Source organism: Sus scrofa, chromosome 1 (assembly GCF_000003025.6).
Source record: "Sus scrofa isolate TJ Tabasco breed Duroc chromosome 1, Sscrofa11.1, whole genome shotgun sequence".
Lineage (NCBI taxonomy): Eukaryota > Metazoa > Chordata > Mammalia > Artiodactyla > Suidae > Sus > Sus scrofa.
This window is the reverse complement of record NC_010443.5, coordinates 238,248,363-238,275,688: the sequence shown is the minus strand read 5'-3', so window position 1 is coordinate 238,275,688 and position 27,326 is coordinate 238,248,363. Positions and strand designations below refer to the sequence as shown.

General features: G+C 47.2%; 1 protein-coding gene across 3 annotated transcripts in view; it reads left to right on the top strand.

Annotated features, from left to right (window-relative positions):
- Window positions 1-27,326, top strand: part of FBXO10 (F-box protein 10) — a 75,807-nt gene that overhangs the window by 32,973 nt on the left and 15,508 nt on the right. For all 3 annotated transcript variants that reach the window (XR_002336813.1, XM_021066152.1, XM_021066155.1), the window contains exons 2-4: window positions 12,559-13,149; window positions 17,248-18,069; window positions 24,600-24,749. Coding sequence is in view for 2 of the 3 variants with exons in the window: in XM_021066152.1 (XP_020921811.1) it covers window positions 12,565-13,149; window positions 17,248-18,069; window positions 24,600-24,749 (1,557 nt within the window). In the remaining variant the exon portion in view is untranslated. The remainder of the gene's footprint in view (window positions 1-12,558; window positions 13,150-17,247; window positions 18,070-24,599; window positions 24,750-27,326) is intronic.

Genomic DNA, 27,326 nt, shown 5'->3' with positions numbered 1-27,326 from the left:
CTAATGCATCTAAGTATAAAAATGTCGTGTGGTGCTGATACAAGGATTGACAAGTAGTTCCATGAAACAGGATAAATCATCCAGGAATAGAATCACACTACTGTCATTTGAAATTTGACAAAGGCACCAAAGTAACCAATAGGGAAAGGAGATTCTTTTCAACAAACAGTGCCAGAATAACTGGATATTCACATTTTCAGGGGCTCCTGCTGTGGTATAGTAGGTTAGGAATCCTACTCAGCAGCTTGGGTCACTACATAAGCACGGGTTCAGTCCCCACCCCAGCAGTGGGTTAAGGATCCGGTGTTGCCGGAACTGTAGTGTAGGTCACAACCATGCCATGGATTTGATACCTGGCCTGGGAACTTCCATATGCCGCAGGGGCATCCATAGGAAAAAAAAAAAAATTAATTCACAATGGATTGTAGGCCGAAATGTCAAAGTTAAAACCTCAAAGCTTTTAGAAAATTTTCAATTAAAAAACCACACATATTCTTTTTTTACTTCTTTATTATAGTTGATTTACAATGTTCTGTCAATTTCCTGCTATACAGCAAAATGACCCAGTCATACATATACACACATTCTTTTTCTCACATTATCCTCACTCATGTTCCATCACAAGTGTCTAGATATAGTTCCCTGAGATTGAGAGCAGGATCTCATTGCTTATCCACTCCCAGTGCAATAGTTTGCATTTACTAACCCCAAACTCACTGTCCATCCCACTCCCTCCCCCTCCCCTTGGCAACCATAAGTCTGTTCTCCATGTCCATGAGTTTGTTTCTTTTCTGTAGGTAGGTTCATTTGTGCCATTTAATAGATTCCAGATATGAGTAGTATCATTTGGTATTTGTCTTTCTTACTTCACCTAGTATCAGAGTTTCTAGTTCCATCCATGTTGCTGCAAATGGCATTATTTTCTTTTTTATGGCTGAGTAATATTCCATTGTGTATATATACCACATCTTCTTAATCCATTCATCTATTGATGGACATTTGGATTGTTTTTATATCTTGGCTATTGTGAATAGCACTTCGGTGAGCATATGGTGCATCTATCTTTTTCAATGAAAGTTTTGTCCCAATATATGCCCAGAAATGAGACTGCTGAATCATATAGTAGTTCTATATTTAGTTTTCTGAAGTACCTCCGTACTGTGTTTTCATAGTGGTCGTACCAGTTTACATTCCCACCAACAGTGAAGGAAGGTACCCTTTTCTCCACACCCTCTCCAGCATTTGTTGACTTGTTAATGATGGCCATTCTGACAGGTGTGAGGTGGAACCTCAGTGTAGTTTTGATTTGCATTTCGCTAATAATTAGCAATGTTGAGCAATTTTTCATGTGCTTGTTGGCCATCCATATGTCTTCTTTGGAGAAATGTCTATTCAGGTCTTCTGCCCATTTTTCAATTTTTTTTTTCCATTGAGTTGTATGTTGTATGAGTTGTTTGTATATTCTAGAGATTAAGTCCTTGTTGGTTGCATCATTTGAAACTATTTTCTCCCATTCCATAGGTTGTCTTTTTGTGGGTTTTGTGTGTCTGTCTGTGTAATTTCCAAAGCTTGTAAGTTTGATCAGGTCCCATTGGTTTATTTTTGTTTTTATTTCTGTGCCTTGGGAGACTGATCTAAGAAAACATTTGTATGGTTGATGTCAAAGAATGTTTTGCCTATGTTCTCTTCTGGAGTTTTATGGTGTCTTATGTTTAAGTCTTTAAGCCATTTTGAGTTTATTTTTGTGCATGGTGTGAAGGTGTGTTCCAGTTTCATTATTTACATGCAGCTGTCCAATTTTGTCAGTACCACTTGCTGAAGAGACTGTCTTTTTCCCATTTTATATTCTTGCATCCTTTGTTGAAGATTGATTGGCCATAGGTATCCTGATTTATGTCTGGCCGCTCTGTTCTGTTCCATTGGTCTGTATGTGTGTTTTTGTACCAGTACCACACTGACTTGATGACTATAGCTTTGTAATTTTTTTTCTTTCTTTTTTTTTTTTTTTTTTTTGCCTTTTTGCCTTTTCTGGGGCCACTCCCACGGCATATAGAGGTTCCCAGGCTAGGGGTCTAATTGGAGCTGTAGCCACTGGCCTACGCCAGAGCCACAGCAACTCGGGATCGGAGCCATATCTGTGACCTATACCACAGCTCACAGCAATGCCAGATCTTCAACCCACTGAGCAAGGTCAGGGATTGAACCCGCAACCTCATGGTTCCTAGTCGGATTCGTTAGCCACTGAGCCACAATGGGAACTCCTAGCTTTGTAATATTGTCTGAGGTCTGGGAGAGTTACACCTTTTGCTGTTTCTTTTTTTCCTCGGGATTGCTTTGGCAATTCTGGGCCTTTTATGGTCCCATATAAATTTTTGGATTGTTTGTTCTAGTTCCATGAAAAATGTGATGGGTAATTTGATAGGGATTGCATTGAATCTGTAGATTGCTTTGGATAGTATGGCCACTTTAATGATATAATTCTTCCAATCCAGGGGCATGGAATATCTTTCCTTTTCTGTTTTTTTGCATCTTCTTTAATTTCCTTGATTCATGTTTTATAGTTCTCAGCATATAAGTCTTTCACCTCCTTGGTCAGGTTTACTCCGAGATATTTAATTTTGGGGGTTGTGATTTTAAAAGGGTTTGTAATCTTATATTATTTTTTAAAATATTTCATTGGTAGTATACAGAAATGCAACCTATTTCTGAATGTTAATCTTGTATCCTGCTACTTTGCTGAATTCATTGATCAGTTCAAATAGTTTTTGGGTGGAGTCCTTAGGGTTTTCTATATATAGTATCATATCATCTGCATAAAGTGACAATTTTACCTCTTCTTTTCCAATTTGGATGCCTTTTATTTCTTTTGTTTTTCTGATTGATGTGGCTAAGACTTCAATACTATGTTGACTAAAAGTGGTGAGAGTGGGCATCCTTGTCTTGTTTCAGATTTTAGTGGGAAGGCTTTCAGCTTTTCTCCAATGAGTGTTATATTGGCTGTGGATTTGTCATAAATGGCTTTTATTATGTTAAGGTATGTTCCCTCTGTACTTACTTTGGTAAGAGTTTTTACCATAAATGGATGTTGGATTTTGTCAGATGCTTTTTCTGCGTCTATTGAGATGATCATGTAGTTTTTGACCTTTCTTTTGTTGATGTGGTATATGACTTTGATTTGTGTATGTTGAATCATCCTTGTGAGCTTGGGATGAATCCCACTTGGTTGTGGTATATGATCTTTTTTATACGTTGTTGGATTCAGTTGGCTAAAATTTTGTTGAGGTTTTGTTGTGGTTGTTTGCTTTTTATTTTTTGTCTTTTTAATAATTTCTTTAGGGCCACACCTACCGCATATGGAGGTTCCCAGGCTAGAGGTTGAATCAGAGCTACAGCTGCTGGCCTACACCCCTGCCACAGCAACTCAGCATCCGAGCCATGTCTGCGACCTACAACACAGCTCATGGCAATGCTGGATCCTTAATCCACTGAGCAGGGCCACGGATTGAACCCACATCCTCATGGATGCTAGTTGGGTTTGTTAACTACTGAGCCATGACAGGAGCTCCATTTTTTTTTTTTTTTTTTTAAAGCTGCACCCCGGCACATGGAAGTTCCCAGGCTAGGGGTCAAATCGGAGCTGCAGCTGCTGGCCTACACTGTAGCCACAGTGATGCAGGATCCAAGCAGCATCATGACGCACACCACACTTACTGCAACACCGGATCTCCTACCCACTGAGGGAGGCCAGGGATTGATCCCTCATCCTCATGGATACCAGTCAGATTCGTTTCCACTGGACCACAAAAGGAACTCCCTTGTTGAGGATTTTTGCATCTATGTTCATCAAAGATATTGGCCTATGATTTTCTCTTTGGGTAGTATCTTTGTCTGGTTTAATCATTATGGTGATGGTGCCTCATAGAATGTCTTTGGGAGTGTTCCATCTTCTTCAGTCTTTTGGAAAAGTTTAAGAAGGATGGGTATAAGTTCTTGTTTGTATGTTTAGTAGAATTCACCTGTGAAGCCCTCTGGTCCTGGCCTTTTGTTTGTAGGGAGTGTTTTTATTACATATTCAATTTCATTTCTAGTGATCGGTCTGTTGATCTATTTCTTCTCGATTCAGTTTTGGCAGGCAGTAGGTCCTTAGAAAGTTGTCTTTCTTCTAGGTTGTCGAATTTGTTGGCATATAATTGTTTATAGTATTCTCTTATGTTTAGTTGTATTTCCACAGTATCTGTTGAGATTTCTCCTTTTTTAATTCTTTTTTTTTTTTTTTTTGCCTTTTTTTGCCATTTCTTGGGCCACTCCTGCGGCATATGGAGGGTCCCAGGCTAGGGGTCGAATCGGAGCTGCAGCCACTGCCTACGCCAGAGCCACAGCAACACGGGATCCGAGCCGAATCTGTGACCTACACCACAGCTCATGGCATGCTGGATCATTAACCCACTGAGCAAGGCCAGGGATCAAACCCACTACCTCATGGTTCCTAGTCGGATTCGTTGACCACTGCGCCACAACGGGAACTCCAATTCTTCTATTTTTTTTAATTTGGGTTTTTTCTCTCCTTTTCTTGGTGAGTCTGGCCAGTGGTTTGTCAACTTTGTTTACAAAGGCAAAGTTGAAAGGCAAAGAACCAACTCTTGGTTTTATTGATTTTTTTTGCTCTTGTTTTTTGAGTCTCTATTTTATTGATTTCTTCTCTGATCTTTATGATTCCTTCCTTGTTGACTTTAGGTTTTGTTTGTTCTTTCTCTCATTCTTTTTTGCTTTTTAGGACCACACCTGGGGCACATGGAGGTTCCCAGGCTAGGGGTCAAATCAGAGCTACAGCTGCCAGCCTGTGCCACAGCCACATCAGATCTGAGCCATGTCTGCGACCTCCACCACAGCTCACAGCAACACTAGATCCTTAACCCCCTAACCAAGGCTGGCAATTGAACCTGCAACCTCATCGTTCCTAGTTGGATTCATTTCTGCTGCACCATGATGGGAACTCCTTCTTTTTCTAATTGTTTTAGGTGGTAGGTTAAGTTGTTGATTTGAGATTTTTCTTCTTTCTGAGGAAGACCTGTATCACTATGAACTTTCCTCTAAGAACTGCTTTTGTAGCATCCCATAGATTTTGAATGGTTGTGTTTAAAACCCACAAATTCTTAGAGAAATGTCTGATACCATGTCTGGTCAGGAAATGTAGAAAATGAGCCAAGAACATCTTGACAAACCACATAGCACATACACTATCCAGTATTATTGAGATTGTGCCATAAGGACTGAGGAACCAAAATGAGGCTACAGTTGGTTCAATCTGAGCTTCAGTAGGAAGAGCAAATTCAGAAACTTGAAACCCGTCAAATGTGCTTACGTCCATGTGTTTATAATAATAGTTTAAACATGCACACACACACCACATTGGTTACTTCAAAGAGTAATAGGGGAATGAGAAATGAGAGTCAAGCTGGCTTTTCCTCAGTGGACTATACCTCTGGCAACCACATGGTAGATGAGGAGGAGATTCTCGTATTTGCTGAAAGTTACATCAGCAAATAAATCAAAACCAGATGATCCAGTTGGAATGTTGCTGTTTTTACCTCCAGGGAACAAATGGGTCTAGGCATTGGGCATCAGTGGGCACAAATATCAAAAAAGGGACAGCCAGACCTGTAGCATCTCCTGGTAAGAAGATACACCACCCCTTGTAGCTCTGTTAAGGGAATGGAACTTGAGTCTGGTCAGGCCTCCAATCCAGCTGACAATATGCAGGAGATATAGCTGACAGGGCAACAGGTTGAACTCTCCCTTGAGTTGCCATCATCAAAGTCCAGACTGAGAAACTTTGGTCACATGGTTCAGATGCATCCACAGGTACATTGTAAAGAAAAGAAGGGTATGGAAGGGGAACCTGTAGATGGAATGGGAACTCAAACACACAGCAAGCTAACAACCGAAGCACAAAACTTAAACTATACCACCTAAGGATGCGTGCTGATGTGATAAAACCACAAAGAAAGCTAAGGAAGGGCTTCCTACAGAGTCAGGAGGAATACATTGACCTTAAGGAGGGCTGGGGATTGGGATGGGGTACATAAAGAGGCTTCTGGAGTGGCTGGCAAAATTCCGGTTTTTGCTCTAGGAGGAAGTTAGCAGGATATTGCCTTATTCTTTCTTTTTTTTTTTGAGTGGGCGCGCACTTGAGGCACATGGAGGTTCCCAGGCTAGGGGTGGAATCAGAGCTACAGCTGCTGGCCTACACCACAGCCACAGCAACACCAGATCCAAGCCTTGTCTGTGACCTACACCACAGGTCAGGGCAACGCTAGATCCTTAACCCATAGAGCGAGGCCAGGGATCGAACCCACAACCTCATGGTTCCTAATCAAATTCGTTTCTGCTGCGCCGTGATGGGAACTCCAGGATGTCGCCTTATAAAACTATTTGCTACACTACACATTTGCTTTGTGTCCTCTCTTTTGTTTTCCATTTTGAAAAGTATGTGCTAGAACTGTTCTTAGGTTGCTGTCGGAAGCCCTCGGAGGCATATTTAGTACTTGAGAGAGGGTGAGAGAAGGCTCTGTAGAGATGATATTGGGAAAGTGAGGGTGGGGGGAAGGATGTCAGGGATGAAGCCAGAGAAACAAACAAGCTAATGACCTGTGTCCTAGATATAAACAAACTAAAGCCTTAGGCTTTATCGTAGAAGCTTTGGGGAGCCACTGAGGAATGTTACACTATGTGGCAGGACCAGTTTCGTGTTTGAGAAAAATCTCCTTGGCAGCTGAATGTCAGATGGATTAGTTGGAGACAGACCTGGTTTCAGGGAGACCTGTTAAGAATCTACTGAGTATCCAGACTAAAGGTGGTGAAGCCAGAACTAACACAGTGACTGAGAGGGTAGAGAGGAAAGACTAATTTGAGTCATAAATGCAGGGCTTGAGAGACTGTCTGGGAGAGAGAGGGAGGGAATAAGAGAGACCGAAATCAAGAAGGTTTCCCTAAATTTGAGGCAAAGTTTACATTCAATAAAATGCACAGGAGTTCCCGTCATGGCTCAGCAGAAATGAATCTGACTGGTATCCATGAGGATGCAGGTTTGATCCTTGGACCAGCTCAGTGGGCTAAGGATCCAGTGTTGCCATGACCTGTGGTGTAGGTTGCAGATGTGGCTTGGATTCAGCATTGCTGTGGCTGAGGTGTAGGCCGGCAGCTGTAGCTCCGATTGAACCCCTAGCCTGGGAATTTCCATATGCTGTGAGTGAGGCCCTAAAAAAGCAAAAAATGAATAAAAATAAAATGCACAGAATAGAGGTGTACAGTCCAGTGAGGTTTTTTAAGATGTATTCACCCCTGTAACTAACATACCAGTGAAAATATAAAATATTTCCTTCACCCTCAAGGTTTCTCCTTGATCCCTGCCAGTCAGTCCGTACCTCATTTGAAAGCATCGTTCTGACGTTTATCACCATAGATTTATTTCGTCCGTTTTTGAACTTCCCTGAAATGGAATCCTACAATCCATGGTCTTTTGTGACTGGTTTCTTTTGCGTTACATATTCTTTTTTTTCATTTGTTTTGTTTTAAGGGCTACACCTGTGGCATATGGACATTCCCAGGCTAGGGGTCAAATTAGAGCTGCAGTTGCTGGCCTGCACCACAGCCATAGCAACACCAAATCCAAACCGTGTCTGCGACCTACACCACAGCTCATGGCAATGCCAGATCCTTAACCCACTGAGCGAGACCAGCAATTAAACCCACATCCTCATGGATACCGGTCGGGTTTGTAACCTGCTGAGCCACAACGGGAACTCCTTTATGTATTCTTAATTCATCCATCTTATTGAGTGTATTAGCAGTTCATCTGTTTCTGTTGCTGACTAGTATTCCATTGTATGAGTTCTCCACTGTTTATCCATTTTTTTGCTGATGGACATTTGCTTGTGTCCAGTTTTCTGTCTGTTTTACCATTAATAATAAAGCTGCTGTAAACATTCTTACAGGAGTTCCCACTGTGGCTCAGTGGGTTAAGAACCTGATGTAGTGTCCGTGACAATGCAGGTTGATCTTGTCCTCGCTCAGTGGGTTAAGAATCCAGTGAGGCCATAAGCTGCAGTGTGGGTTGCAGATGCAGCCCGGATCAGTGTTGCCGTGGCTGTGGTGCAGGCCAGCAACTGCAGCTCTGGTTCGACCCCTGGCCTGGGAACTTCCATATGTCGCAGGTGCGGCTCTAAGAAGAAAAAAAAAACTTTTTAACATTTGTATATAAGTTGTTTGGCAAATGTACATTTTTGCTAACCTTGGGTTTATATCTAGCAGTGGAATTTGTGGGTCACAGGATAAGTATATAACTGCAGAAAAAACTGCATAACAGTTTCCTAAAGTGATTCTAGTATTTCATACTCCTGCCAGCAATGTTTGGGAGTTTTAGTTGCTTCACGTCTTTGCTGCTTTAATGCTTTCAGTGTTATCATTTATCTCATTATGGTTTTAATACAAATTGAGTAACAGTGACTACTAATGATGTTGAGCATCGCTGCAGGAATTTATTGGCCATTCATTTTTCTTTTATGAAGGTTCTACTCAAGTCTTTGCCTATTTCTTATTAGATTTTGTTATTATTGAGTTGTAGGATTTCTTAATGTATCCTGGATTCAAGCTCTTTGTCCTGTATATTCTGTATTGCAAATATTTTTCCCATTCCACCATTTGTCTTTTCCTTTTCCTAATGATGACTTTTGCTGAACAGAAAATTTTAATTTCTATAGGCCAATTTATTAGTTTTTTCTTTTATGATTGATGCCTTTGGTGTTTTTAGTAATCTACCTAACCCAAAGTTGCAAACATTTTTTCCTAAATTTTGTTGTAGGGGTTTTCTAGATTGAGTTTTTATGTTTGGCCTGTAATCAAACTCTAGTTAATTTTTTGTGTGCAGTATGAGGTATGTGTCAAAAGTTCATTTTTTTCTCCATATGACTATCAAGTTTTTCCAGCACCGTTTGATGAAAAGGCTTTTCTTCGCCCATTGAATAGCATTACCATTTTGTCAAAAATCAACTGACCAATACATGTACAGATCCGTTTCTGGACTCTCCAGTTTTCTTACACTAACAGTACCCTGTGTGGTAGCTGACATGTTGCAGGAGCCTAGATTATGTTGTGCTTTTTGTTTTTTTTAAGAGTGTTAAATTTTACTCTTTCTTTTGTGTGTGTGTGTATGTGTCTTTTCAGAACCATACTGGCAGCGTATGGAGGTTCCCAGGCTAGGGGTCCAGTCAGAGCTGTAGCTGCCAGCCCACGCCAGAGCCGCAGCAGCAAAGGATCCCAGCTGAGTCTGCAACCTACACTACAGCTCATGGCAGCGCTGGATCCTGAACCCACTGAGCAAGGCCAGGGATCAAACCCGTATCCTCGTGGATGCTAGCCAGATTCTTTAACTGCTGAGCCACAACGTGAATTCCTAAATACTACTCTAGAAGGCAGTCAGTTTACTGGCAGAACCCTTTGATCCTGTCAGGCTTGCTTTTATTATTGTAATTTGAATTCGTTCCCATGGCACATCCTTTCTGAGTCTCAGTTCTCAGAAAGGATGTGAGACTCCATATGCTTGTTCAGTGAATGCTCCATATTCTGGGCTGGAGTTCTGTGGTCTCCCAGCTCCACGTGATCTCTGGTATCACCAGGTCTGATGAAGTCCTACCCTATGTGCATGGCCCGCCTGGCCCACCCCACCCACCGCTACTCTGTGCCACTCACTCCATCTGGGTACCCTGCTTCGCAGATTCCCGCCACCTCAGCAGCACAGAACTCAGACCCACGTGCTTGGCGAACTGCTTCTCTGCTTGGGCTCCGTCTCCCTACCGACGGTGAGAAGGTGCCAAGGATGACAGCTGGAGCAATCGTGCACCCCCCTCCTGTTTCCCTGCTCTCTGAGATCACAGGCCTGTGTGACTTGCAGTTCAGGGCCTGAAAACATCGATTCCGTCGCTTCATGTATTCTCTCCAGCTTTGTAGTTGCTTCTGGCAGGAGGGTGAATCCGATTCCAGGTATTCTGTCCTGGCCTGAAGTGGAAATTCAGGTTCCGTTTTGGATGCATTGCTGAGGTTTTAGCATCTGTGGAACATCTAGGTAGACGTGCCCGGCCAGCAATAGGGTGTTCAGGTGTGGAGCCTGAAGGAGCCGTGGCTGGAGATGGATTTTGTAGTCCTGAGTTCACACTGGTAGTTGAAGCTGAGGGAATGGATGTGATCCCTCCTCCAGAATGGTTAGAGAAGGAATAGAAGAACGTTCTACTCCCTAAAGGCCTGAGAAGGTGGTGTGACAGGAGTGGGTGAGGAACAGGGGACACAGGGTCGCAGGCCACCATGAGTAAAGTGGCTTTTATCTGGGGGCGTCTCAGCCTTTCCTCTGTACGGAACCCTTGCCAGTCTGGAGCCACCGTTTGTCAGTGCTGCCGAGGACGTCATGGAGTTTGACTGGGTGATCATGGTAGAAAAACCTATATACCTGGGCTCAGTACTCATCTGTACAGTCAAAACCACATCTGTCTTGAGGAGGCTAAGAATTTTTTCCAGACCTAACCTTCTAGCCTTCTTGAGGGAGCTGACAAGTATGGTCATTTTTTTTTTTTTTTTGTCTTTTTGCCATTTCTTGGGCCACTCCCATGGCATATGGAGGTTCCCAGGCTAGGGGTCCAATGGGAACTGTAGCTGCAGCCTACGCCAGAGCCACAGCAGCGCAGGATCCGAGCCGCGTCTGCAACCTATACCACAGCTCATGGCAATGCCGGATCCTTAACCCACTGAGCAAGGCCAGGGATCGAACCCACAACCTCATGGTTCCTAGTCGGATTCGTTAACCACTGCACCACCATGGGAACTCCGTGGTCATAATTTTTTATAAAATTAAAGGGAACACCTGGAGAGGTAGACAACTTGGTGATTAAAGTCAATGGTGAAATCTGCCCTGTTTCCAGCTTTTGTTTCTAGTTGTGTAGAGACTTTACAGGGTTCAGACTTGAAAGTTCCTCTGGGTCATCGAACTCAGCCTCCTTAGTTTTTAAGTGGGAAGACTGACACTAATAAGTAGAGAGAGCTTAATCTAAGTGTAAGTAACATAAATGCAGTGAAGTCGGCTTCAGCAACAAAGGGAATTTGCTGGAAGAGAACACAGGTTGCGATGAGATTCCAAAAGTGAGGATGAAGTTGAGCTTTGCGAGTGGACTGGAGTCCTGACCTGGAGTGCTGTAGAGACCCTGGGATGCCCCTTGTTTCTGCCCGCTTCTCTGCTTTTTTCCCCTGATGCCTTCTTCTCTCAATGCAGACCAGCTTTTTGTGCCTCCACCCTCCCTCACCCCCCAGAGAAATACCAACAGCTATTCCTGAATTTATAGCTTAGCCATCCGTTCTCTTCCATTCAGAAAAGACATCAACCTGGTTCTAGAATCGCAACTCCAATTCCCCTAGTGGTCCTGGCAGCCAGTGGAGCCATCCCGAGTCCAGGCATCTGCAGCCAGGGAGCTGGGAAGGGTTGTTCTAGACACACGGCTGCGGGAAGCCCCTGCCTCTGTAACCAAGTGGTGTCAACTGTTGGTGGCGGGGGGGATATTTTCTAGAGAACAATAAGAGGGCAGGCGGCTGGGCAGCCAGCCCACTAGATGTTTGGGACACGAGGGTTGCATCAGTAGCAAGTGGCAGAGCCAGGACCAACCCCACAGCCTCTGATCCAGCAGCAGTCTCCCTGAGGTTGTCTCCCATGGGGATTTGGTCCATGATAAGGAGACATAGCTCTAGGACCGGAATAGCCAAAGGTGGGCTCCCTTCGTGCTAGTGCAAACCCTTTTAGTTGCAAGTCACAGAAACCCACATCAAACCAGCTTAAGCAGAAGGGGGATTTCTTAGTAGGCTGTTGAGGTATCTCTCAGATTTGCAGGCCATCTTGAATCTGGAGTCAGTTCTACCAGGACACATATACACATGTGCACTGTTTTTGTTTTGGGGGTGTTTTGTTTTGTTTGACTTTTTAGGGTCACACCCATAGCATGTGGACATTCCCAGGCTAGGGGTCAAATTGGAGCTGCAGCTGCCAGCCTTCACCACCGCCACAGCAATTGCAGGGTCTGAGCTGTGTCTGCAGCCTACACCACAGCTCACAGCAACACCAGATCCTTAACCCCCTGAGCAAGGCGAGGAATCGAACCCGCATCCTCATGGATGGTAGTTGGGTTCTTAACCCACTAAGCCACAACGGGAATTTCCTCTCTTTCAATTCTTATCTTTAGCGTCTCCTCATTTCTCCTGGGCTTCTCCACAAGGCAGGGAACGTGGCTGCCAGCAGTTCCAGGGTCATAGCCTTACAGTGTTTTTAAGAGAAAAGAGAGTCTTCCTGCTGATTCCAGGTAGAAACATCCCAGGAAAGGATTCTGACTGAGTAGATGGGCTCCTGTGATTGGCTGGGCCTGGGTGCATGTTCACCCCTGGGTCAGAAGGCAGGTGATGTTTTAAGAAGAGGGACTGACCGTAAGCAGGGTAGACAAAAACCACTTCTCTTCTGTGTCTGTCTCCCAGGTGACCATGGAGGCTGGCGGCCTCCCCCTGGAGCTGTGGCGCATGATCTTGGCCTACCTGCCCCTTCCTGACCTGGGCCGCTGCAGCCTGGTGTGCAGGGCCTGGTATGAACTCATCCTCAGTCTCGATAGAACGCGCTGGCGGCAGCTGTATCTGGGCTGCATCGAGTGCCGCCACCCCAACTGGCCCAACCAGCCTGATGTGGAGCCTGCATCTTGGAGGGAGGCCTTCAAGCAGCACTACCTGGCCTCCAAGACGTGGACCAAGAACGCCCCCATCTTGGAGACTTCTGTCTGCTTTTCTCTGTTTCGCCGGAGAAGGACGCGCCGTACCCTGAGCGTCGGGCCAGGCCATGAGTTTCACAGCCTAGGCAGTGCCCTGGCCATGTCCAGCCTATTTGACCGCATCCTGCTGTTCCCAGGCCTGCACGAAGAGCAAGGGGAAATCATCCTGAAGGTGCCTGTGGAGATTGTAGGCCACGGGAAATTGGGCGAAGTGGCCCTGCTGGCCAGCATTGACCAGCAGTGCTCGACCACACGCCTGTGCAACCTCGTCTTCATGCCGGCCTGGTTCTCACCGTTCATGTTCAAGGTGGGTGTCCAGTTCCCAGGGATGGCCTCTCCCATCCTGACTCTAGGCTTTGGCCTCTTCTAAGTGGGTCCGTAACTCCTTTTTTGTTGGAGTTGAGGGTTCAGTCATTATTCTTCCGACAACCTTCTCTAAGTTCTGCACCAGCTGAGAAAGAGGCACATGAAGCAGTAGAGATCACACTTTTGCTTTATTCCTGGCAAAGCTGTATTTTTTTTTTCTTGTTTCTTTAGGGCAACACCCTCAGCATGGGGGTTCCGAGGCTAGGAGTCTAATCAGAGCCACAGCTGCCGGCTTACACCACAGCCACAGCAACCCCGGATCTCTGACCCACTGAGGGAGGCCAGGGATCGAACCTGTGTCCTCACGGACACTAGTCATTTTCTTTTCCTCTGAGCCACGACTGGAACTTCAAAGCTGTATTTTAAAAAATGAGCCTTGAGGGAGTTTCCGTGGTGGCTCAGTGGTTAATGAATCTGACTCGGAACGATGAGGTTGTGGGTTCGATCCCTGGCCTTGCTCAGTGGGTTAAGGATCTGGCATTGCTGTGAGCTGTGGTGTAGGTCACAGACGCGGCTCAGATCCTGTGTTGCTGTGGCTCTGGTGTAGGCCGACAGCTACAGCTCCGATTCGACCCCTAGCCTGGGAACCTCCATATGCCATGGGAGCGGCCCAAGAAATGGCAAAAAGACAAAAAAAAAAAAAAAAAAAGAGCCTTGGACTAGAGGCCGAAATTGCTTTGTACTTCTTCCCTTCCAAACTGGACCCGCTGAGGCCACAGGGAGAGCAGCCAGGGGAGAAAGCCAGGTTCCAGGAGCCTGCCACGTGGTGACAGGAAGCAGAGAACAGGTTGGCTCTTCAAGACAGCGTTCCCAGAGAGATGGCCAAAGAGGAGAGGCTCTGGCGGCCAGGGACCTTCAGCCCATTAGCGCACCCTGTGGAGGGTCAAAGAAGATCAAGCCTTTGCCAAGAGTGACTGGAGAGAGGACAACTGACTCTCAGGACCACATTCCTTCTAGGAATACAGAGCAGTTGTGGTCAAAGACAAGCGTGGGTCGAGGCGTTGGTAGCTCCTGGCGGAACAATCTACAGCTTTTATGTTGCCTAGAAACTGATGGCAATATATAGATTGGGTACCTAGTCAACAAAAAATTATATTGCCACTCTTGTGCCAATAACAACGAAATTGTCTCTCAGGTTCGTAATTATGCCACCAGTCATTTATGATGTACTTACTGTGTGCCAGGCATGTCTTTACAGCCGTGATTAGGATGGGTAGTGTTGCCAGGCTTTATAGATGAGCAAACTAAGCCTCTGTAAGGGACCAGGCTAGGATCCAAAGCCTATAATCATAATATAGGCGACTTTCTATCTGCGACCTCATTTGATCCCCACAGCAATCATTTGGGGTAGAGTAGGTATCTTGCTATTTTGTAGATGAGGGACACGGAAGCTTAGAGTTGCTGAGTAACTTTCTTAAGTAGAAATTACTCAAGTCCAGGCCTTTGTTTCTAAGCACTTTTTTTTTTTTTAAATGGCCAAACCCTGGGCCAGGGATTGAATCTGAGCTGCTGCCATGACCATTGCCACAGCTGCAGCAACCCTGGATCCTTTAACCCACTGCACCAGGCTAGGGAACAAACATGAGCCTCCGCAGGACCCAAGCCGCTGCAGTCAGGTTCTTAACCCACTGAGCCACAGCGGAAATTCCCTAAGCACTTTCGAAATTACATTGTGCTGGGTTCCCTGGAAGCTTAAAAGTCTCCTTGCTTTTTAGGGCTAGAGCAGTTGAGAAGGACCTATGAGGTTCTCCTGCGCCAATTTATAGACCCAGAAGAAGAGTGCATTTCCAGAACCTTTGCATTTCATAGACTAGTATAGTCATTTCAGCCTCTACTTTCCACTCCCAAGTGCAGCAACAGATCCCCAAGGGATGAGTCCTGGCCGTAGACTTGGTAGCCCAGTGCACCATCCGGCTTCGTGCTTGGCGTATGCTGGTGCTCAATCCATGATTGTCTTGCATCTGAAAGAAGCAAAGGCCCAGATGATTTCCCAAACATTTCCTACAACTTCTGAGGAGGAGCCAATCAATGGCTCTGTGTCTCTCAAGAGCCAGTCTTTACCTACAAAGAGGATCGAGGAGTTCCCATCATGGCTCAGTGGTTAATGAATCCGACTAGGAACCATGAGGTTTCGGGTTCAATCCCTGACCTTGCTCAGTGGGTTAAGGATCTGGCGTTGCCGTGAGCTGTGGTGTAGGTTGCGGATGCAGCTCAGATCCTGTGTTGCTGTGGCTCTGGCGTAGGCCAGTGGCTAAAGCTCCGATTCGACCCCTAGCCTGGGAACCTCCATATGCTGTGGGAGCGGCCCTAGAAAAGACAGAAAGACAAAAACAAACAAAAACAAAACAAAACAAAAAAAGAGGATTGGATAAGAGAGAATGGATTTAAATTGCAACAAGACAAAATTAGGTTAGCCATAGTGAAGGGCTGGAGAAGTGAAGGGGACTTAAGTTCTGGAACAAGCTCTCAAGAGAGGTCCCTGCTAGGAAATATAAAAGTCATGCAAGGATTACTAAGTGGGATCAAGAGGCACTCCCTCATTTTATGGTTCAAATACATCACATGGAACTTGGCGTGAAGTTCAGAAACAGTTCTTCCTCAGGATACAGAGTGGCAGGGCTTCTCCATCAGGCCCAAAGGGAGCTGAGTGGCTCAGGCGAGTTGTGCTGAGGGCTGAGGATCCCCCACCCCAGGTGATAATAGCTAACTTTTATTGGGTGCCAGCTTTGTGCCCGGTGCTTGGTTAGCTAGTGAGCCCTATGCTGCAGACAGAGACGCTGAGGCTGAGAAGTGACATATGTGTCCAAGGGAAGACGTGGAAGGGGCAGAGCTGGGCACTGTGCCCTGCAGCCAGACCCCAGAGCCTTGCGCTTAGCCACTGCTCAGTACTGCTCGCCTGACCATGGCAGAGCTCCTTGTCCCCTCTCTAGGGACGGGGCCTACCATCTCTTGCTGCATTTCTGCACACTGGCATCAGTTCCCATGCAGACTTTCTCAGCATCTGTGGCCGGGCCTCCCACTGCCTGCTCAGCCCCTCCAGCTTCACGTGGCTCTGCTCTGAGTCCAGACACCAGGCTGGCCTCTGGGGTGAGGTGCAGGGCAGCAGGCTTAGGTGGAGGCAGGCTTGCAGGGCCAAGAGAGGATGCAAATGAAGGGACAGCTCTGGAGGGTGAGACCCAGAGGAGCACCCTGTAATGGGACACAGTCTTCGCGTAACTGAGACACCACACTGGGACCCCTCACCCGTCAGACAGCTTGGTGAAGCTGGGCTTGCATCCCAGCCAGTTCCAGTGTCTGTGCAAATCTGAAGCTTTCCCCATCATTTCTGATCATCCCCAAAGCACCAGTCTCCTAGTCACCTCTGGTATTAACACATGTCCATCCTGTTTCACTCAGCATCCTGTGAGCTTTCAGCATCTTCCCTCTTCTCCATGGCACCCCTCAAACTCTTTTTTTTTTTTTTTTTGAGGTCTTTTTAGGGCCGCATCTATGACTTATGGAAGTTCCCAGGCTAGGGGTCAAATCAGACTACAGCTGCTGGTCTACACCACATCCACAGCAATGCCAGATCCGAACCATGTCTGCAACCTACACCACAACTCACGGCAACACCATATCCTTAACCCACTGAGCAGGGCCAGGGATCGAACCCGCAACCTCATGGTTCCTCTTCGGATTTGTTTCCACTGCCTCACCATGGGAACTCCCCCTCACACTCTTTATTCTCACTAAGTGCTCCATGAGAATTAGGGGAATTTCCTTGAGATTTGAGGGTGTCAGGGAGGGTCTTGCTACAGAGTATGACTTTTTCTACCATTATCCATTTCACTCTGGTCCCTGCCCTTTGGGATTGGAAGGGGGGGAAGGACAGGCACCTCCAAATGATCTGCCTTATGATACAAAGCGGCTCAGGAAAGGAACCAGCAGGATGGATGGCCCCTCCAGGCTCCACCCCGCCCCCCCATGGAGCAGTTAGAGCTGTGCCCAGCAAAACAGATCTTATCCCTGTGACAACCTCTTTCTCTCTTTCATTCCTCAGACAACTTCGGGTCATGTCCAGTTTGACAACTGCAACTTTGAGAATGGCCACATCCAGGTCCATGGCCCGGGCACCTGCCAAGTGAAGTTTTGCACCTTCAAAAACACCCATGTCTTTCTGCACAACGTGCCCCTGTGTGTCCTGGAAAACTGTGAATTTGTGGGCAGCGAAAACAACTCTGTGACTGTTGAGGGCCACCCGTCCTCAGAAAAAAACTGGGCCTACACGTATCTCTTAGGGCTTATCAAGTCCTCTCCCAGCGTGCTCCCAGCAGAGGACTCTGATTCAGTCATGGCCCTGGACCTGGAGAGCAGAGACCAGGCCTGGAGCCCGAGGACCTGTGGCATGGTCATTGAGGGCAGCCAGAGCCCTACCAGTCCAGCCTCCAGCCCCCCCAAAGCCGGCGCTCGGGAGGCAGAGGTGGGCAGCGATGGGGAACGGGTGGCCCGGACCCCCGACAGCAGCGACGGAGGCCTGAGTCCCAGCAGTGAGGATGAGGACGAGGACCAGCTCACGTACAGACTGTCCTACCAAGTGCAGGGCCCGCGGCCCGTCCTGGGGGGCTCCTTTTTGGGTCCCCCACTGCCAGGAGCATCCATCCAGCTGCCCAGCTGCCTGGTGCTGAATTCGCTGCAGCAGGAGCTGCAGAGGGACAGGGAGGCCATGGCACTGGCCAGCTCCGTGCAGGGCTGCCTCATCCGCAAGTGCCTCTTCCAGGATGGGAAGGGAGGCGTCTTCGTTTGCTCCTATGGCCGAGCCAAGATGGAAGGGAACATCTTCCGGAACCTGACTTACGCGGTGCGGTGCATTCACAATAGCAAGGTGCTGTCACGGGGCTTCCTGTACAGACCCGGGAGGCCTCACTGGGTCACCAGGAACCTGATTTCTGAGTGGGGAGGAGCGTCCGTGGCCATATGCAGGAGAGCTGGGGTGGAGCTAGTCTGCATTTTTTTCTTTCTTTCTTTTTTTTTTTGTCTTTTTGCTTTTTCTAGGGCCACTCCCGCAGCATATGGAGGCTCCCAGGCTAGGGGTCAAATCAGAGCTGTAGCCGCCGGCCTACACCAGAGCCACAGCAACATGGGATCCGAGCCACATCTGCGACCTACATCACAGCTCACAGAAACGCCGGATCCTGAACCCACTGAGCGAGGCCAGGGATTGAACCCGTCACCTCATGGTTCCTAGTCGGATTCGTTAACCACTGAGCCACGACGGGAACTCCAATTCTGCATTTTTAAAAAAAATCATTGTCTTATAAGCTTATAACCCTCACTTGCGTCATGTCTGCCATCTGATTAGACAGGGCAGAAAACTATTCTTCCCTCTTTACAGAGGGGAAGCCGGCCGAGAGAGGAAGGTGACTTAACTCAGGATCACACAGCCATTTAGAGGAATGGGGGCTGGGACCTGTGTCTTCCACCTCCTTTTGCTACGTTATGCTGCTTCTTGAACATGTCACCCAACTTCTAGTAAGAGGAACAAGGGCTCTTGAGCCTGGATTTGAGAAACTTCAGAGAGATAAGATCACTGCCTTTGATCCAAACTGTAGGGGGTGGTTCGAGAAGGCTTCTTAGGTGAGGAGATGGCTAAGCTGAGTAGAACGAGGAGAGGAGAGGCAAGTTGGGGATGCATGTGGTGAAAAAGAGGTGCAACGTGAGGATGCAGGCAGCAGACATCTTGCACCGGGGGCCTGGGTGTGAGGCTGAATTCAGCCACATGGTGGAGACAGACAAGGTGTGGAAAAGTGTGCAGGGGAGGTGAGCAGAAGCCACCTTGCCCAAGACCTGGAAAGCCCCATTGAGACGTGAGGACATCATGCTAAGTATGGCTCATCCCGCCCTGGACGCTGTCAGCACCTGGTTCCTGCAGCCCTTTCGGGCACCGCAGGACAGTCTGCAGATCCTGTAAAAGGCTGGGGACAGGAAAGGCTTCTTTTTTTTTTTTTTTTTTTTTTTGCCATTTCTTGGGCTGCTCCCGTGGCATATGGAGGTTCCCAGGCTAGGGGTCTAATCGGAGCTGTAGCCACCGCCCTACACCAGAGCCACAGCAACGTGGGATCTGAGCCTCGTCTGCAACCTACCCCACAGCTCACAGCAACGCTGGATCCTTAACCCACTGAGCAAGGCCAGGGATCGAACCCTCAACCTCATGGTTCCTAGTCGGATTTGTTAACCACTGAGCCATGAAGGGAACTCCAGGAAGGGCTTCTAAAAGGAAAGACACGGTGTAGGTTGCAGATGTGGCTTGGATCCCGTGTTGCTATGGCTGTGACACAGACCGGCAGCTGCAGCTCCCATTCGACCCCTAGCCCGGGAACCTCCATATGCCTTGGGTGCAGCCCTAAAAAGAATGAGAAGAAAAAGGAAAGACATGGCCTTTTAGAAGGAAGCCAAGATAGCTTCTAGGTTTGGGTCTCACCTCTCCACTAATTCACTGTGAACATTACCTTCCTCTTCTCTGAAGTGGAAATAAGCATTCCTGCCCCGCCTGTTTCACGGGGGGGGGGGGGGGGTGAGGGTTGTGAAGATTCAATTCTGTGATGTTGGCAAAAGCACTTAGGAAACTGTAGGGCATCGTACAGATGTCACATGTGGGTCTTGCAAGTCTCTGAAGGCTTCTAGAATGGTTAATAGCAATTGCATCTTAATTGTATTTTCCCCCCTTCCAAAAAGGATTTCACATGGTGTTATGCTGAAGGCATCATATAAGACTGTGCTTTAGGAAGTTCCCATTGTGGCGCAGTGGTTAACAAATCCAACTAGGAACCATGAGGTTGTGGGTTTGATCCTTGGCCTTGCTCAGTGGGTTAAGGATCCGGTGTTGCCAGTGAGCTGTGGTGTAGGTCGCAGACGTGGCTCGGATCGCATGTTGCTGTGGCTGTGGTGTAAGCTGGTGGCTGCAGCTCTGGTTAGACCCCTAACCTGGGAACCTCCATATGCCTTGGGAGCGGCCCTAGGAAAGGCAAAAAAAAAAAAAAAAAAAAAAAGACTGTGCTTTAAACAGAGCATAAAAAATAATGATCAAATAAAAGGAGTGGGTGGTAGCTTTGGCTCTCAGGGTTACTGCAGTGAAAGGACCTGGGGTGAGCCCTTAAGGGAGGCTTTCCTCCCTGCATAGTTATTAAGAATATGGTTCCAGGGAGTTCCTGTCATGGCTCAGTGGAAACTAATCCGTCTAGGATCCATGAGGATGCAGGTTCCATCCCTGGCCTTGCCCAGTGGGTTAAGGATCCAGCGTTTCCGTGAGCTGTGGTGTAGATCACAGACACAGCTCAGATCCAGTGTTGCTGTGGCTGTGGTGTAGGCCAGCGGCTACAGCTCTAATTCGACCCCTAGCCTGGGAACGTCCATATACCATGGGTGCAGCCCTAAAAAGCAAAGAAACCCAGAAGAAGAAAAAAACAAACAAAAAAACAAAGACTCTGGTTCTACCCCTTAATAGCTGTGTATATTCCTTTGGACTGATGATGATACAACCTACTCCAAGGTGTGGTAAGGATTAATTAGGGTTGTGTGTGGTGTGGTGTGTGTGTGTGTGTGTGTGTTTGTGTGAGTGTGTGTGTATGCTTAGCAGTGTGTCTGGTGCATAGCAGGTACTCCATACATTTTTTTTTTTTAACTGTTTTAAAAAAGCTTTCATGAAGGGTAGTGCCTGGGCCAAGCTGTCCAGGAAGACCAGGAGTTGGCAGGTGAAGTTGTGAGGCAGCAGAGGCTGCAGGAAGGCCCAGACGTAGAGAGGACACAGGACATTCAGGGATTTACAAGTAACCTCAGCATCCAGAGACGAGGGCTGCAAGAGGAGACGAGGGCGGGGTCAGCAGGAGCCAGTGAGCGAGGCACAGGTGTCTTGCCAGAGAGATTGGAGTTGTCCTGAAGGCAGTGGGACCTCACTGTGAGATTTTAAGCAGAGAATTGTAACCAGCTCTGCATCTGGAAAGCTCCTCCTGTCAGCTTGGTGTAGGATGGAGGAGATCAAGATTGGAGACAAAATCAGTGAGAGGCAGTGAAATAGTTACGGTCCAAAGCTGGAGAGGAGGGGACAGGGCAGCCTGGGGAGGGAGCAGTCAAGGCTATAGAGCTTAGATTTCTGGCCGGAGTGACTGAGGCAGAGGCAGGAACATGGGAGAAGATTAGGGTGTGGAAAGAAGTCATGTCGAGTTGGGAGCACCAGTGATCTCTGCACAGGTGCCCTCTGTCACTTGGGTCTAGAGCTCTGCAGAGAGATGTGCCCTGACGTGCAGACTTGAAAGCCAGTGGTAGCTGGAGTCATCACGGCTTTGGTTGTACCCTCTTGAATCGTGCAGCCAGCTATTCCCAGTGAGTCTCCAGAAGGGCACCTGAAAACAACTGATTGTGACTGGTTTTTGATTAAACCCACCCCCAGCCTCAGGAACACGTATATGCCAAGTGACATAAATACAATCAGGGAGCTGAGGCCCAGAGTGCAGGGCCTGGTGAGCTGGTCCCAGGACCAAGTCCTTGAATGAGTGGCCAGAGGGCAACTGCCCAGCCTTGCCCTCTATCCCCGGGAAGGTGGAAGCTGGCCGAAGGAACAAAGAAATTAGTTCTTGCTTCTTTGGTTATCTGGTGGTAATTTTTAGTTTAGAGTCAGGTGTCTTGTGTAGGACGGTTGAGACGGAAATAAATTGTGTATACACATGGGTAGGGGCATACTTCTTTTGCAAGGCTCAGATTTTCTTGCTGTTGTGAGGACTTCGGCGGTGAACCGCAGGCTCCTGATTCCTCTGGCATTACCTGGGCTGCTTGCCAATGGGCTTTTGTCTGCTTTAGGTCCTTGCACCTGCTCCTCCATGTTCCCGCCCATCCCAGCAATAGGCCGCTGCCGTTGGTGGCTCTGGCTAGCCAGCCTGGTGGCGTGGTGGGTGGTAAGGGGTCTCTCGTGTCCCAGTTTATCCTTAGTCTTAGGTAGGTGCTGTGTCCATGGGTTTAGCACCTTGGCAGTAGGCCCTTGGCAGTGGTCCTGCCTCTCCCCCAGCACTCAGGGGCTCTCCTGATCGAGGCCCAAGGTTGTTTTTTCTTTTTTTTTTAATTTATTTTTTATTACTCAATGAATTTATCACATTTGTAGTTGTATAATGATCATCACAATCCAGTTTTATAGGATTTCCATCCCACAACCCCAGCGCATCCTCCCACCCCCCAACCTGTCTCCTTTGGAAACCGTAAGTTTTTCAAAGTCTGTGAGTCAGTATCTATTCTGCAAAGAAGTTCATTCTGTCCTTTTTTCAGATTCCACATGTCAGTGAAAGCATTTGATGTTGGTGTCTCACTGTATGGCCAAACTTCACCTAGCCTGATAATATCTAGGTCCATCCATGTTGCTAAAAATGCCGGTATTTCGTTCCTTTTAATGGCTGAGTAATATTCCATTGTGTATATATGTACCACATCTTCTTCCAGGGTTATTTTCCTCCCACCTCCCTCAGGGTTAAAGGGTTTGTTGTTCTCTTCCTTAACAGCCACAAGGTTTTGCTGACCTCCCCACAGTTGCGAAAGGCTTGTTCTCTGGGAAAGTTAGGGATGAGAAAGCCAGGAGGGGCCCAGAGCTTCTCCGTGGTGGCTGATGTGCTCTCCCCCCTGCACCCACCAGGAGGGAGGCCGTCTCCTGTCTCTGGTCCTGCCCTCAGTCTTTGTCCACGAGCATGTGGTCAGGTCCACGGGGACGTGAATAGATGCCGCTGCTCCCAGAGTTTCTCTGTTCTCACACTAGTTCACATTCAGCCTTTAACAACTCACAAATGTGTTTAGCTGAGCTCTTCTTACCAGTTTGGTTGGCACTGGCATCAGTTGAGGCAACCAAGTGTTCATGCCTCGTGTCCTTAGAGGCACCTGTTTCTCTTAGATTCTAGGCTACTTGGGTGTCCCTGCAGCCGAGGCTCTCAGATGGCTTCAAGAAAGTTATGGTTTGGTGTCTTGTTCTAAGTGTAGGAGCAATGCTTTTCCCAGCTTTCTCCATCCTAAGCAGAAAGCTTCTCCTTGAAATTTTACTGCCATTATTCTTTACCCAGCCCAGAGTTTTATCCTAATGTAATATATTGTTAGTACACAGTTTACCTTAACATAAAATTTTATTGTTTATGTACAGTTGTTTAAAACAATATATGTTCTTGGAGTTCCCATCGTGGCTCAGCAGAAATGAATCTGACTAGTATCCATGAGGACGCAGGTTCGATCCCTGGCTCTCTCAGTGGGTTAAGGATCCTGCGTTTGCAGTGAGCAGTGGTGTAGGTCACAGATGTGGCTCAGATCCCGAATTGCTATGGCTGTGGCGTAGGCCAGCAGCTACAGTTCCAATTCGACCCCTAGCCTGGGAACCTCCATATGCCGTGGGAGCGGCCCTAAAAAGAAAAAGAAAAAATATATATGTATATTCTAAATTTTGTATGTAATTAGTAAATGTAAAAAGAAAATGTAAGTGGCTTTACTGCATGCCCTTAATAAGCTGTGCACTGGGTTATGGTACCTTGTTTTAAAGAGACCTCATTATCCTTATACCGGCACTTCTAGTTGTGGGTTTTCCACCCTAGGATGATGCCTCAGGAAAGATGCAGAATAGGCAGGAATGGGCATTTGTCTTCAGAGTGAAGAGTGAAAAGGCAGGTGGGAGAGGTGGGGTCCTTACCCTCAGGCGCTCCCTCGGGCAGGTGAACTGCAGCAACGGGGCATGTAGAAGTGGCGGATCTGCACTTGATTCCATTCAAAGAAGCTGTGCCCCTGGCCCCCTGGGGAAATCTTCATGTAACCACAGTGCATGTAGAGTTTGCAGACGACTAAATCCCATCTCCTCCAAGCATCCCCCCCCCTTTTTTTTTTTTTGTCTTTCTGTCTTTTTTAGGGCTGTACCCGTGGCATATGGAGGTTCCCAGGCTAGGGGTCTAATCGGAGCTGTAGCCGCCGGCCTATGCCACAGCCACAGCAATGCCAGATTCGAGCCATATCTGTGACCTACATCAAAGCTCATAGCAACACCAGATCCTTAACCCACCAAGCGAGGCCAGGGATTGAACCTGCCGCAACCTCATGGTTCCTAGTCGGATTCGTTAACCACTGCACCAGGAAGGGAACTCCAAGCCTCCTTTTTCATTCTGCTCAGAAGGTGTGACTGGAAGTGCAGGGCCCAGCTTAGATCCAGGCTTTAGTGAAGAACCGGTGGGAGGGTGGCAGAGAGCCTGCAGGGCAAGTGGGGAAGGGCACAAAGGTGGCTCAGTAGAGAGTGGCGGGGCCGGCCGCAGGTAGACCGCACTCAGCAGATGAGAAGGAAGAAGGGTTCCCTGAGCCCTCTTACACATACCCTGTGACAGGAGAGTGAATGGCTCTCTCTTCTCTGCCCAGGTCGTCATGCTCAGGAACCACATCCACCACTGCAGAGCGTCAGGCATCTTCCTTCGCTTGGAGGGCGGAGGCCTGATCGCTGGCAACAACATTGACCACAACTCGGAGGCCGGCATCGACATCCGGAAAAAGTCCAACCCTCTCATTCTGGTACTTCCTTCCACCTTCGTGCCCTTTTGCAGTGTGGCTCTTGGTTCTCACAGACCTTGTTTTTCTAAGGATGTTTAAGCATATGTTGCCATCTTGAATTTCCACTGCTTTCTCTTTGCAAGTGGTTCCTGCCCTTTTCTCTGTGTGTCCTTGTGACTCAGCATCTCTTTTTCTGTGTATTGAGAGTCACATCCCTGTAGTCTCCCCCATAAAGAAGAGGACTGGATAGACAGGGACATTCATGGGCTATTCCCTCCCTCAGCCCTGAAATGCTCTCTTGGGCTCTGAGTTTGGTAAGAATAAAGATATCATATCTGCCGTGAAAAATAACTTGGGTCAAAAATAAAGCACACATGGATTAAAAATAAAGTTACGGGAGTTCCTGTTGTGTTGCAGCAGAAACGAATCCAACTAGTATCCATGAGGATGCAGGTTCAATCCCTGGCCTCAGTCAGTGGGTCAGGGATCCGGCATGGCCATGAGCTGAGATATAGTTCGTAGACGTGGCTCGGATCCCACGTTGCCTTGGCTGTGGTGTAGGCTGAATGCTATAGCTCTGACTTGACCCCTACACTGGGAACTTCCATGTGCCACCTGTGTGGCCCTAAACAGCAAAAAAAAAAAAAAAAAAAATGTAGTTCATTCGTTACTATAGCAAAGACATTTAGGATACTTAGTTCTGAAGATTACTTGTCTCCCTGATAGCGTGAGGCCATAGTGAGTTTGATCTTATGCCAGTGTGAAAGCCACTTAAAATCCTAGAGTGTGAGGCCAGTGACATGAGAAGCTTGCCCCATTTTTTTTTTTTTTCTCCAGCCTTCTCTGAGAGACAAGATTTCACAGAAACTGGGAAACATGATAGAGTTTTTATGGGCTTGGAAAAATAATATTCACCCTTATGTCTAGTGCTTATATGCCAGATACTGTTGTAAAGCACTTGGTATCTATGTATTTAATTATGGTTTAATCTTTACACAACCCTGTTAGATAGAATTACTATTATCCTCATTTTTTAGGTGAAGATGCTAAGGCACAAAGAGGCTAAGGATCTTGGAGTTCCCGTCGTGGCTCAGTGGTTAACGAATTCAACTAGGAACCACGAGGTTTCTGTTTGATTTCTGGCCTTGCTCTGCGGGTTAAGGATCCAGCGTTGCCGTGAGCTGTGGTGTAGGTCACAGATGCGGCTCGGATCCCGCGTTGCTGTGGCTCTGGTGTAGGCTGGCGGCTACAGCTCCGGTTAGACCCCTAGCCTGGGAACCTCCATATGCCGCAGGAGCGGCCCTAGGAAAGGCAAAAAGACCAAAAAAAAAAAAAAAAAAAGACGTTAAGGATCTCGCCCACAGATCACATGTCTAGTGACAGAGCTGGGATTGGAATCTACGACTCACAGATCCTTACCCCACTGAGCAGGGCCAGGGAGCAGACCCACGTCCTCATCAATACTAGTCGGGTTCATTACTCTGGAGCCATGATGGAAACTCCTAAAACTGATTTTATTTCTTTTTTCTTTTTTTTCTTTTTTTTTTTTTTTTTAAGGCTGCACTTGTAAGTTCCCAGGCCAGGTATCAAACTGGAGTTGCAGGTGCCAGCCTACGCCACTGCCACAGCAATACCACATCTGGGCCAGTTTTGACCTACGCCACAGCCTGCAGCAACTTCAGGCCCATAACCCACTGAGCATCCCGTGCATCCTCATGAATACCAGTTGGGATCTTAATCCACTGAGCCCCAGTAGGAACTCCTCAGCATTGATATTCTTTTTTTTTTTTCCTTTTCTTTTTTTTATTATTCAAATGAATTTATTGGGATATTCTTAACCTAGAATTTCTAAACTGCCCTTGCAAATGCAGAGAAAGGCAAGTTTCTAGCTATATTTCAAAAGGCACACCTAGCCAGTGTCCTCTCCTCATCCGATCCTCTCATTCTTTCTGCCTTGCTGCTGGTATGTGATGTGTGGCCTTGGCTTAGATTATCACCACTGTTGTCACAGAGGTGAGAGGAGTTTGCCTTCTCAGGCGCAGAAGGACCGGCCTGTTTAGCAGGTGGAGGGGCAAGGGAGTAGTGCCCGGCTTTGTGAAAGGGTGTGGGGTGGACACTGCTTACACCTCTCTCCCCCTGCTTTTCAACCCTGTGAGAAACTTCTCTAGGCAGTGGTTAGTCACCCTGGGGAGTCAGCCAGATCCTTCAGGGGAAAATCTGGAAAGTGAGTTAGAATAGGAGAGCTTGCAACATGATACCCTTTCAAGCAAACTGGAACTTGGTTTCCGCACAGTGATTTTGGAAGAGAAACAGTTAGCTTCCTAGTTTAAGCGTAGGGTTATATTTCGGCTGTAAATTAACAATTAGAGTGCAGTTATTTTATTATAATTTATTAAAATTTATTATAATTCTATTAAAATTTTTATCACTGTGCCAAAGCAGCTGACTAGAAAATTGAAAAACAAGGTTTCAGGTGCGGCTCTGCCACAACCATTACGTCTGACTCTGGGCCCATTTCCCTGTAAGGCACAGAGAGGTATAGTATGAATTTCTCCAAGGGTAGGTCATACACTATCTGTGACATCATGCCTCATGGGA